Raw genomic sequence first — 13,988 nt, 5'->3', positions numbered from 1 at the left:
GTTATAAAGGCCGAGTGTTTACGATGTGTCAAAAGTACCCGTGCGTCCGTATGATGGATCATTTTCGACTCTCTGTGTACAGTGTCATCACTCTGCCCATGTTCAATATTTATGTTTTTCTTTAACTGTTTATACATGACACAAGTCCATACGCACTGAAGCCAACAGAAGATTACAGGCAGATTATTTGACATGATTTTTTACAAAATAGACATGATTACAGTGATTAAATGAGTCTTTTTTTTCTCTCCTTTTTTTTTTTTCTTTTGCGCTGACGCTGTTAAAACAAAGTAGACTTGAAGGGACCTTTTGAGTGCGAGTGCTGATGACAGATGTGGACTGTGTTTTTGTAAAGTCATTAATTCATCAAAATGCTTGGACTGTCAAAATAGGGACAAATAAACACATATGCAAACTACAGAAGACAGAGCCCCATTGATTGTGTCCAAATGTAATTACAATCTGTGGTTTCCATTAAGGCAATTCATCTTGTTTTTTTAAATAATAATTTTTTTTCCAATTAGTTTTTTGCCACTACAAACAGAAACAAACTGGGCAGGCAATTTTGCAAGGAAAATAAAAATCAATTCTCAAAGAAATGACAGATCACGTCATGGGCAGACTGAGTCAGACCACTACAGTGACATTCCTGACAGTCCACATGCAGGGAAAGATCACTGCACCCACTTACCCACTCCCAGCATGCTTTGTGCCATCCAACAAGATGTTCTTTCTGGGAGTGCATGTTGACAGTCCCCCAGACTGCTAATGTTTACCCACAAACACTCGTTGCATCAAAGGTCGCTGTTTGACGTTTAACCCAGAGACTGGGTATGGTGACAGGGGAGGGCGGGGAGGGGTGTTTAGGGTTTGGAAGGGGTGAGTGGACAGGATTGGCATTCTTAAATTAAAGCATCTATAACCACATTAATATATATTTATGTGGGCATGCTTGATTTTAGAGGGATGCCTTTCATATCATTAGTCTCTGATTCACTGTCTAGTTTAACCCATAAAGACCCAAACAGCCACCAGTGACCAAAACAATCTACTGATCTAAAATGTTTAATACCTGTTGATCCACTAATTCTATCAATACATGTAAGTAATAGTTGTAAAATGCAGTTCATCATCTTTTCATGGTCATCAGATATGACCCATTTGGATATTCAGAGGCTCCATAGTGAACGTGGAAACACCATCATCTTCTACAACAGGGGTGTCAAACTCATTTTAGTTCAGGGGTCACATACAGCCTAAGATGATATAAAGTGGACTGGACCTGAAAAATAATATAAATAATATGATAAGAACTTTTGAGTGAAAAAAAGTAAAATACTGTAATGAAAAGGTTCAAATCTACGAACTGTACTTGAACATAACATGAACAAATATGAACAACCTGAAAATTCTTAAGTAAAATCAGTACAATATTAACAATATTACGCCTCAGTTTATCATTTATACATGTGAATCACAACGTACAGATCACAGTTTATCTACAAATACACACAACATTTAATAACAGGGAGAATATTTTCAAAATTCCACATACATCTATTAAGACATTTCAGGTCATTCACATTTTTTGCAAAAGGCTAGTCTTGCAAATGTAAACATTTTTGTGAAATGTAACTTTTTGACACTAAAACAAAGAGAAAAATTTGCAGTTTTCATTTTTTATAGGTTATCATGATAGTATTTTACTGATTCTGACCCACTCTAGATTGAATTGAGCTAAAATGATTCCAACATCTTTGATTGTTACTATCTTCAGTGTAATTTTTGCATTTCACAAATTCATCCCACGGGCCAGACTGAAGCCTTTGGTGGACCAGATTTGGCCCCTGGGCCGCATGTTTGACACCTGTGTTCTACAACATTCATTCACCAGTAAATCCCATGGAGTTGGATCAGTGACAGTGGATTTTTACATTCAGGTGATATATTTTACTGAAAAAGTGTCTTTTTTTATTCAGTTATTTTTGTTTCTGATATAATAACCCTTAACTTTAATCTGAGCTTTTATGAACATTAACATTATCAGTAAATTAAATAAAGGAAAATAAATGATTTCGCTGAAAAACTCCAAAATGCAGAGGATAATATTAAAATAAATCGTGAACAATCACTTAAACAAAGTTCAATATAGAGAAAAACAACTATTTTGGAACTGCCACAAAAGTAACACTGGGTGTTTATGGGTTAATTTTTGTCTTAAAATAATCATTATGTTCCTTATTCTTTCAGTTTTTGTTTTTGGCTTAGTTTGATTACGAATGCATAAATAGTGTCAGTTTCAACTGCATTTTGAGGAACTGACTGATTATAGTGTTAATATTTCAGGTATTATGGAGAAAATCACCATTAGAAGCTACCATTGTTGTGCTAATTCATTTCATGAACCATTAGTATTCACTGAGATAGATCGGCCTAATATGAAAATTCACCTCCAATTCCTTTTCATCCCATTTTGTGCTGCATTATTGAATTTCCTCCTGGTGATTCATCAAGAAAAATCTGTATCTATATTATTCATTGTCACTTAAGTTTATTTTCTGTGTATTTGGAAGCAATTGTTATTCCATTTAGTACAGTTTGTCTTCATTAACTGTAATAAGTGACTGGAGTAGACTTTTTTCAGAGAGGGGATAGATATAGAGAGATTTGTGCTTATCGAGTCCACAGGGAGGCAGACTTGGAGGGAATCAGCGATATGACGTCTGCCGTGTGTACCATGACCCTAATCTCTGTCCATTATGCACATTACCCTACATCACTGGCAAAGTCCGTGGGATTGGTGTGTGCAGTGCGGTTACAGGGTTGGTAAACACTGCCATGTGCTTTCTTATTGTTGTTTTGAGCACAACAACAACTTAGCACATGACAGTGTTGCATATGACAGTTTTATGAATGTAATTGCAATTAATTACACACACTAGTAAAAATGTTGGTGATTACAAAGACGATACAGTTTTGTGGGAATGCTCATGTGTAGTACAGTTGCGAAAAATTTATTCTACCACCCCTTGTTTTCTTCAGTTTTTTGGGTCATTTTAATGCCTGGTACAGCTAAAGGTAGATTTGTTTGGACAAATATAATGATAACGACAAAAACAGCTCTTAAGAGTTTTAATTTAAGAGCTGATATCTAGCCATTTTCCATGGTTTTCTTGATAATAACCAAAATTGCTTAAGTTCTTTCATCAATAGCTATGGCATTGTACTGACAAAAACAGGCATTCCTCGTTTTCTTTTCTGTTTGTTTTAGTCACATGACATACACAGGAGTTAGTACTTGACTGCATAACTATTGTTTTTAATGACTTTTGATGGTTTAATAATTTTTTCTGTGACTGTATGTCTATTTGAGTATAATTTTCTTTTACTGTATTGTGTTTGTATTGACTTGTGAAGATCATACTTGCCATTTTTATGTTGACCATGCCATAAAATGAAAACATTCCAATCTAAAAGGTGTGTATGTTGTACATTTGAAGAATTTTAGTAATTTAGCCATTTCTGTTACAGCAGGAATTCGTCCATCTTAAAAGCTATAATTAGGAGAAAAACTGAACAAAGCTCTAGTCAATACAAGACAAACAAGTTGCGTTCATTCATTAGTATTTTCAAAGGAAAGGGGTCATCTTGGTGCCTTCACCAAAATGTCAACTTTTACTCCCAAGTTCTTCATTGCCTGTGTTCTTTGCTTGCAACACTGTATAACACTAGCAACAGTTAGCTTAAAGTGAAGTCTGCTAACATGTTGCAAATTGTACCTTTAACTCAAATTATAGTTAAGAGTTTATTGTAAAGTTCAGCAGTGATCAGTGGGGAGTACAGTTGTGGGGGTTGTACTGATAACTGAAATGTGTATTTTTGGAATATTTCAGGTTTTTTACCCTATTAGAAAAGTAATTAAATGCCAGACTTTGCTTCAATGTAGTTATTAAAGCAGTTATTGAACCTAGATTATTTTGTAACCTATCATATTCCAACACTGTATCAATGTAAATATAACTAAACAGAAGTGGCGGCTGCTCGTCTTTCAGACAGGGGAAGCTCATTGTCAGCTTACATTAAAAAAAAAGTCAAGTTATTTAAACATAAATTCGTCCCTCCGTTCCTTTTTAAGAAAATGGTCAGTGACCTTATCGTACCAACTAAACAAGAAAACGTTGAAATTATGTTAAATTGAAACAAGGAAGCACAATGAGTATGTTTTATTCACAGTGCAAGAAACAAGTAATTTCGTAGTGGTTTCTCTCTCCATTTCACAGCAGAATGCGCGACGGTATTAAACTGAACTCTGTCAAGTGAAGGAGTAGATCTCAAAATAGCTGTCAATCAAACGGGATTCAGCCTTTCGACTGATCCTCCAATCAGCACGTGGAAGCCCAGTGTCCAGCCCGGCCGAGCTTCGCCCACAGCTCCATTCACCCCCAGAGATACCGAGTGTCCGGGGGTGGGACAACATCGTGGCATTTATCCAATTACCGTCCAGTTTTGAGGCAAAGAAAAAAACTGTCCACTCAGTCCCACTGAAGTGCATGGACGCTGAGCGTCTACGGGCAAATGCACTGAGCAGAGATCGTATGAGAAAACAGCGCAACGGGAATGTATGAGAAGTGAACAACATTGAGTCCATTGATTTGAGATAAAGCTGATTCTGAACGAACTCGTCTTTGAGATGAACGTGTTCTAACACATTTGTAGTCAATGAAATGTCAACACAACCGAACATATTTAACAATTTAATTTTCGTCATTTTAGGGGAAGCCGAGCTTCCCTTGCAGTCTATGAGAAATCGCCTCTGCTAAACAGTATTATTTAACCTTTAAAGACCTGAAACTATTTTTGTGGTGACCTTCTAATGGGTTTTTATCTATATTGAACCTTTCCTTGTTGGGTTATTACCATTTATTATGATGCTATTCTGTGCATTTGTCATTTTTATAGAGGTATAAGTATAGGTAGTACATATAGTACATATATATTATATATATGATTTATTGATCATATAGATGTTCTTTAAAGCTCAGAGTAAATTCAAAGGTTTTCAGACTCATTAACAAAAAAAAGTGTCTACAACCACTGTTATTATTGAACTACAAGGGTTTTATTGGTGAATCAGTGTTGCAGAAAATGAAGGCCTTTACAAGTTCATTACTAAATGTCCAGCCACTGAAAAACTGAGAAACTACATTTTGCCTGAATTATTTACATGCATTGATACGATTACTGGTTTTTGAACATTTTAGATCAGTAGGTGCTTTTAGTTGCCAGCAGTTGTTTAGGTCTTTGGGGTGTAAAACACTATTCAAGAGTGAGTAACAGGATGCTCTGAGCAGGTAGAGCGAAAAGAAGACAATACTGAGAGGACCTTTCTCGATAAAAGACTAAAAAAGTGACGTAAATGTAGCCGAACCATGTCTCAAAACTTGCTATTCTCTTGTTTTCTCACACAATGCACCATATTTCATTGTGTGGGAGGAACGCTATCATCTCTCACATTAACACCTAACCCATAAAAGAGCGCTCACACGTATATATTCAGGCTCCGATGTAAACAACCTAAGTGTCAAGGTAGACGGAGCTGTCCATTAAAGTTGACCTTTTGAATGCCAGCCGTGGGGGAGCGCCGGGTGACATAGTTGTGCTGCCCGTTTCCATAGTAGCGAAGCCCCGGCAGTTCAGTCGATAGCGGTTTTACGCTTTAAATGCCATTGGAAATAACAATATGGTGTAAATGGTTGTGTAACATATTGGAGGAATAGTTGGTACAGTGGCTGCAACTCATTAGCAAACACAAACTTGTGGGCCATGTAATTGCCGTGGGAGGGGAAAGGAATGAAATGAGTGTTGTTAAACATTACCCCTGTTTCACCCACTCATCCTTAGAGACTCCCATCAGCCCTGAGTTATCTGGTACTAATCAAAAAAAACCCACAAACTCTTCTTCCCATGTATCCTTCTGCACATTTGTTGCATCAATCAGTATTTATCCACCTGCACAGACTCATATACAAACAATCCTCATCTGAAAGTAGGCATCATATGCAGAAAACTAACCCGATATGGACTGGACCAAGCTGATACAACACAGAGAAGCAAGCTCAAGGGTGTACTGGCAACCTAAATATAGCTTTTTTATCATAAAGTGATTGAGAAATAAGGCCCTCCCCAAAGCAAAAAGGAAGTGAGTGAAATTTTACAAACTGAGGGAGCTGTTCACATATGGTACATTGATATCCTGTGGTTTCTTGGAAGAGATGATAGGGATCAGAGCGCAATGACAGGGCAAGATAAGAGGGGGAGGGGGAGAACAAGTGTTCATGTACTACTGTCAGTTGAAGTCTCACAAAACATTTACATCTTAGCAGGACATCCAGTCATATGTTCAGTAACAGGTTCAAGGGAAGATCTGAAGTGTTTCATTAACTTTACACTGAAAAAAAAAAAAAAGCTGGTGAGAAAGAGAGTAGATGCTGATAGATAGGGTAAGAAAGATGATGAGAAAAATGTGTTTGATTAGAATATAATTGTACCATTAAGAAGCTAAAGACTGCTTTGGGGAAAATGCAATTACCTTTCTTTTTTCTTTACTTGAGGGAATACTTTAACACACAGCTCTGCCTGCACTCACTTATTATGGGAGCATATGAAGAGCACTCAAGGGAAGTACAGAGCATGACAGCAGGACCTTCTACTTCATTAAAACTCTTAAAAACAAGTTGTGAAACAAGGACAGTCACCACGAGGGCTGACCCTGGTGAGGTGCACCCAGAGATCAGGTTGTGTGTCTTTCTCTTTGTGTCTTTATTTCATATTTCACATCTTTCTCACCCCATCTCCTCCTAGACTCTCAGGAGGGCCGAGCCATTGGCCTCAATATACCTCAGCTTCAGCCGATCCCTACTTTGGCCCACTTTCTAAATATATGAGCCACAAGAATTAGGGCCAATAAGAAGGATTTGCATGCCTAAAACTGTAGGTTTTTCAGAACGATACATGCATGCTGAGTCAGTCGTGAGGGGTTTCGACGGCAAAGCTCAGATGACAGAGGTCACTCACGCTCAGAGAGAGTGACACACAGCCAAAGACAAAAAAAAAAGTAATTATTAACAGTCGCAGCTCTCTGATCAGCAAAATGTCAAGGGCTTGTGGCTGCTGATGAGTTACAAAAGACCCAAACTTGCCTCAGAGTCAAGATAATGACTTTGATGTCAATGTCACATTTCTAACAGGTCAAGATGAGATGAGACAGCAAGGCACTAATCTCATGAGGAAACAGAGAGAGGGAAATGTCATCATAATTTCTCAAGCATGTGGCACAGAATGAGTACAGCCAGCGCTGCATAGGAAACGTGTCAAAAATGACACAAAGCAGGTAGAAAAAGTGATGCAGAGAAAGGATGTTTCAGCTGGAGATAAATGATACAACATGTCATGATAACAAATGAGGTCCCTTCTTTGATTGAGTGTAAAAGCCCACTGACTGATAACATATTTCAGCTGTGTGAAGAGCTCTAAAAGTGTGTTTCTCTTTGGTCTGTCCACTGCCTGCTCACCATCTCCACTTGCCGGGGGTCCAGGTTGGTGGGTGCAGAGGCTGGAACAGCAAAGTGGATCTTCTTCCTCTCCTTGGCCTCCCCCTCGACCTCGGTCGACACGGAGGGCTCCATGGCTGTGGATCCCGGGGGGGTCTGGCTCCCACTGAAGAGGAGGGGGTCTCTGCTGAAGATCACTATAACCTCCCTGGAGGAACCTCCCACTGCTGGGTAGTCCCAAACCTGAAGAATCTCTCCTGCCTCAGTCCTGCACACTCTTCTTCACTTACAAGAAAAAAAAAAAAGGAAACACCAGCAGGACTCTGTCTTCTGTCACCTCTTCTGTGTCTGTCCTGGTTTTTCGTCAGCAGTTGCTACCTCTTCTACTCTCACTCTCTCCTTCCCCTTCCTCACAACCTGTGCAGCAGGAGTGAATGACGGACTTCTCTTGATCTGGCTGCGAGGGAGAGAGAAGTGGGCTGGGTAGGAGATGGAGGGGAGGGGCTAACATCCTGAAAGAGGCGTGGACTTGAGGACAGAGAGGAGGAGTCACAGCTAACAGGGGGAGGAGAGAAAAAGGGGATGGGGTAGGAGGGTGTAACAGGGCTGTGTTTTTCTGTCTATCTAAGCTGAGGTTGATTTGTAATCAGAAAAAAAATAATAATCTCATCACATCAGCTGAGCCTCTTTTGGCCTCTATTTGTGAATGAGAGATTTATGCCGCGAGAGGGAGAAGGGAGGGAGGCAGAGCAAGGAAGGATAAACATGTGGAGTGATGCATGGAGGGAAAATGTACACGGGATCCAGCAGCTAAGCTCATGCTACTGACATCAGTAGATTTATAGAGTGTATGGTGCTGAGGGGCCGCACACTCAACAATGAGTTTCACTGTCATAGTCATATGCTCACAGCTTCCACTGAGTTTTATTCAAGGAAGATTTATCAATATCTGAGCCAAATCCCATTAAAACACTTTTAAACCTGCGTACAGTACAGGATCCTTGAGGAAAAAAGTACTTTCTTGTGCACTTTCTGGAACGTAACACAACAGCAGAGTTAAAAATAAGAATAAGAACTTTATTTTTATGGCACCTTTGAGAACAGTTGTTACAAAGTGAACAGTCAGTGACAATTACAACAGCTGAATGAGGATGAAACAAAAGGTAATAGGAGGACGTTGGCAACAAAACCCAAAAAAACATAAAAGATTATGAAATTAAAATAGATGGAAGTGCGTGGGAAGGTGAGGGAACAGACAGACAAGGGCAGTTCCAATGCTATTTTCAGGGTCTTGCTGTTATTTCACTCACATGGCAGAGGGATTTGGACAGTGGAAAGCAGTGGATTTGGCCTCGGGGCAGAGTTTAGCTTTGGCATGGGCTGAAATGAAGGAGATAGCAGCAGCGGTGGTGGTGGTAGAGAAGGAGGAGGAAGAGGAGGAGGAGGAGAAAGGTGTCTGGAGGGGCTTGGTATGCATCATAGAGCTGAAGGTCAAGGTGTGTGTGACTATGTAGGAATAAAACTGCCACTTACAGATTTAAGAAACACATTAAAGTCTATTTATCCTGCAGGCCACTAAGAGTCTAGTCCTGACATGCTATTTATTCTCATTTATTTAGAGCTGCATGACTCTGACCTAGTGTTTATGTGCAAAAGTCTTCACATACCGTTGTCACACTCCATCCTGCACATGACTCTGAAAGGTTCCTGGAAGTTTGACAAGTCCAACAAAATGGAGACTGTCTAAGGATTTCTCAAGAAAATTAAACCTTTTCTGGTGGCTGCCTGCTATTTGATTTAATTCCAATTTGGTTTCATAACTTGTAGTGTATTCGTAAGGAGTTGCACAATATTTCACGAGGAATGTGTAATAAGCTCTGTTTAATGAGGCTGGATCTGAAAGCCACAGAACTCCACTGTTTAATTAATTAAAGGAGTGATTGAGTAATTTTATTGTCAATTGACTGACTGTTAAAAGACGTGACCGGGAGGTGATGAAAAGTTTCTTTTTATGAATCAGAGATGTTTGTTCTTTATTCTCCATTGAATAGATATGTTTCATATGATGCTGTTGCTTCTGTTCTCCAGGCTGCAGGAAAAGGAATCCAAAAAGAGAGTGGGCAGCTGCAAATATAACCAAAAAGAAGTAAAGATTATGCACAAACGTTATCTTCTGTTGAAGCAAATGCAAGGTTGGAATACTTTAAGTGATTTTTTTAAGGTTATGAATGCAGAACTTTCACTCGTAGCAGAGTAATTTTACATAGGCCGATTAGTTTTTTTTACTTGGAAGCTGCAAATATGACCAAAAAGAAGTAAAGATTATGCACAAATGTCATCTTCTGTTCGAGCAAATGCAAAGTTGGAATACTTGTAGTACATTTTTTGAAAATACACACTATTATAAGGTTATGAATGCAGAACTTTTACTTGTAGCAGAGTAATTTCATATTGTTCTATTATTTTTTTTTTACTTGGAAGCTGCAAATATGACCGAAAAGAAGCGAAGATTATGCGTGAATGTCATCTTCTGTTTAAGCAAATGCAAGGTTGGAATACTTTAAGTACATTTTTTAAGGTTATGAACGCAGAACTTTTACTTGTAGCAAAGTAATTTTACATTGTTCAATTAGTATTTTTACTTGGAAGCTGCAAATATGACCAAAATGAAGTAAAGATTATGCACAAATGTCATCTTCTGTTTAAGCAAATGCAAAGTTGAAATACTTTAACCCTTTCATGCATAGTGGTCACTACAGTGGACAGCTATTCTACAGCTGTTCTCTTGTATATTCATGGATTTTGTTGTTCTTTTCGTTGTTTTTTTGTTTTTTTGTTGTTGTTTTTTTTTTTTACACATTTCTTTACTAAAGTTTTAAGACACTACATGTCTTTTCTGACATGAATTGGTAACATTGTGTAGATCTCTCCTGAGGATAAACCCCCAGAATCACAAGCCTTCCCCACAGTTTTCACGCAGTTTATCAGTAAATACATGTTTCTGTGTGTCAAAAATTAAACGTGTGGTGTCCAGCTGAACGGATATTTTTGCAACTCCATGAAAAATAGGTTAATAAGAATTTTTTTTTTGTCATTATTACTTTTTTTTATGTATTTAAAAAAAATAAATTATTTTTATTTTATTTATTTCATTTTATTTTTTTATTTATTTTTCAGAAGAAAATTTTCTATCACATTGTTTTTTTTCCATGCCTAAAGAGGAATAAAAACACTCAGGAAAAAATTTTGATTAAGGTTCTCATAATTCGTGCATGAAAGGGTTAAGTACATTTTTTGACAATGCATACTATTATAAGGTTATGCATGCAGAACTTTTACTTGTAGCAGAGTAATTTCACATTCTTCTATTAGTTTTTTTACTTAGAAGCTGCAAATATGACCGAAAGAAAGAAACAATTAAACATCAGTATTGTCTTCTGGTCCAGCAAATGCAAGGTTTGCACAGTAAACATATAATCACATAGGATGATGCATTCAATTGCAATTTAAAAAAAAAATAAATAAAAAAAAAAAACCTACATAAAAGGCGCTGGACGTTGTTAAATTTAATCCATATTAAAGCATATAAAACAATTTTACAAATCCTTTGCATTACATTCTATTAAGAGCATAAACAACATGCTGTATAAAACATACTGGCTAGATTAGAGCACCAGAAAGTCAGATTTAGGACACCAGTAAATCAGATTTTAAAAAATTCAGACAACACATTCTGTTGTTGGGGTAAATCCAACGATATTTGCTCCAGGGAGTTGTTTTGTCTGGGCATCATCATCGACAGCTCCAAAAGGATCAGCCGGAGGTTAGGGTGGATTAAAAAGTGAACTTGGACAGCATCCTGAAGTATGCAGAAGATGAATATTTTAACAAACAATGCAATGAAAGCAATTAACGGTGAAAATGCAAGAAATGTCACATCTCAGACATGACATGGATTGTCTCGTCTTTGGTTTGTGAGGATTATGACACTGACAAAGCTTTGACAAAGCGCAGCTAGACATAGTTAAACACAAAATTTACACGGTCTTATTCACAAAATTGCATCAAACTCCTTTAACTCGAACTTTTAGATCAAAAATAGTTTATTATGTATCTTTATTGCATGTATAGTTTCCATTCATTTAGATTAAACGGTTCAATAACTTAATGAACTACATATTTCTACGTTAAACCTCTTTCTTATGCATGTGAGACTGAATTTATTGACAATACATAAATAAACTTAGATGTGCGCATAATGCTCGTTCCATTAAAGTCTGTCTGATAAATATGCATCACATTAACATTATTAGTTGTTTATGTTAAAGCTGCAAAATCCAAATGGATGTAAGTATAATGTGCAAGTGAAATACATAAATTAGCACGAGTGATTCGGAGCGTGATTTGCACTTAAATAAAGAGACCTAGGAAGAACATATCATATCAAAGTTTTTCATTCTTTTACTTTAATTTTACATGTGCATTTCAGGTAGAACTGCAAAAATCCAAATCTTACCAAGTGTATTTTTCCTAAATTCTAGTCAAAATATCTCACCACACTTAAAATAAGACATAATCACCTTAAGAGTAACTTTTCAGTGAGATATAAGAACTTATGTTTAGACTATAGATCTTGAAAATCTTATTTCAAGAAATCTTACCAAGATCATTTTCACTTGTCGCATTGGCAGATTTTTTTTGCTTAATTCAAGATTTTTTTTTTTTTGCTTAATTCAAGCAAAAAAAATCTGCCAATGAAACAAATGAAAATTATCTTGGTGAGATTTCTTGAAATAAGATTTTCAAGATCTATTGTCTAAAAATAAGTTCTCATATCTCAGTTACAAGCTACTCTTTAGGTGATTATGTCTTATTTTAAGTGTGGTGAGATATTCTGACATGAAATGAGAAAAATACACTTGGTAAGATTTGGATTTTTGCAGTGTAATAACGATGTCTCCAGTGTTCAGTTTATTATTTTTGACACATCTTTTGCATATTCTCCCCGTCTCTATCTGCATTATTTACATCTATAATCAAACCAGATATCCAGGTAACCAGATTATTTAGCATCAGTGAACCATGTGCAATTTAAATGAATGTACACTGTACAAATCGTATATTTTACTTTCTCTATATTTTTATATTGCCATTATTGCATGCCTGTATTTTCTGCACTGACATGGGACAGTTCTCCAATTTCATTTTATTATTGTACAAAGTATGACTGTGCAATGACAGTTACAATGTATCTGTCTCTGGCTATGTTTATTTACCTATCTATGTCTACGTGCACATGTGTCTACCTCTATTTTTATTCTGCATCACTGTGTTTATAGATTCAGTTTCAGTTGCGTCATTAAATCCACATGTCAGTAGAAGTAGAGAAAAAAAACAGCTCAACATGGATCAGTGAAAACCTCAGCTCCAAGCAGGGACGTGGTGTACAAAATGTGTGTCTATATACATCCACATACGTAAACTAGAGACACTCCATGTCAGCGCCAAAGAAAGACTGGAGAAAAGTGTGTAATTTAATCCAGTCCCAATCAGGACATCGGTCATGACCTCACAAAAACCTCCCTGTTATGGAGTCTATTCACAGACCTCCTACAGATGACACCTGACCTGCTGTAAAGGCCCAGTGCATTCTGGGTGTGCACTGAAATAAATATTAAACCCCTCCCTTCCAGGCTACCTAATTCTCTCTACCTGCCAGGTGCTGCGTCTGTAATAAGCCGATACCTTTGCAGGGGATTTCAGGGACAAACATCGCTGTAAAAGGTGAAACATTCCATTAATCAGGATCACAGAGAGGCTTTGTGCCATCACAGCACGTGTCCTGGTAAGTCTGCGGAGGGGGTAAAGAGAGGCGCTGCCTGTCACTCAATGCCTTATTTCAGTCGTCACTCATCACTTTTCATCCCGTTATATAACACACTATCACACAGTAACCTGGGACTGATCAGTGTGGACATCTATAGTCACACACACACCTGAAAGGCTCTACTTCTTGGCAAATGTAGTGTAAAATACAAGTGAGGTGTTTGCTTAGCCTCAGAAGGATGCATGTGCGCCATCTGCTGTTATTTTAGTGAAATTACATCTGGGTTTTCCTGTGTGATTCACTGAAGTCAAGACAGAGCAAATTAGAACTAAGCTGAATAGATTATAGATACCCACTCCAGCTGATATTGTTGAATATTAAGCAAATAAATATATACTCTAATACTATGGTATGTTTTGTTTCTATTGCAATAAATATATTTCCAATAAAAATGTTATTCTTTATAGTTAATTTTGTCTATAATGTCATCTACACCATTTATTTTTTACTTACTTTTTACTCAATATTGACTTTTTTTTGTGCCATTATAATTATTTTAAAATTTCTGTCTCTAGATTTCTGAAATATTTGTCATGTTCTGACTGTAAATA

The 13,988-nt window shown here is 37.2% G+C and overlaps 1 protein-coding gene across 5 annotated transcripts in view; it reads right to left on the bottom strand.

Moving 5' to 3' along the window:
* ppp1r1b (protein phosphatase 1, regulatory (inhibitor) subunit 1B) overlaps positions 1-8,018 on the bottom strand; it is a 61,620-nt gene extending 53,602 nt beyond the window's left edge. For 4 of the 5 annotated variants that reach the window (XR_003936045.1, XM_030141142.1, XM_030141143.1 and 1 more), the window contains exon 1: positions 7,572-8,017. Coding sequence is in view for 4 of the 5 variants with exons in the window: in XM_030141142.1 (XP_029997002.1) it covers positions 7,572-7,685 (114 nt within the window). In the remaining variant the exon portion in view is untranslated. Of the gene's footprint in view, positions 1-7,571 lie in introns of all 5 variants that reach the window. The other variant, XM_030141144.1, reaches the window with a different exon arrangement.
* Between the last annotated feature and the right edge of the window lie 5,970 nt (positions 8,019-13,988).

The sequence above is a fragment of the Sphaeramia orbicularis genome, chromosome 8, assembly GCF_902148855.1.
Source record: "Sphaeramia orbicularis chromosome 8, fSphaOr1.1, whole genome shotgun sequence".
Classification (NCBI taxonomy): Eukaryota; Metazoa; Chordata; class Actinopteri; order Kurtiformes; family Apogonidae; genus Sphaeramia; species Sphaeramia orbicularis.
The sequence above is the reverse complement of the archived record's forward strand: the minus strand, read 5'-3'. Positions and strand labels throughout refer to the sequence as shown.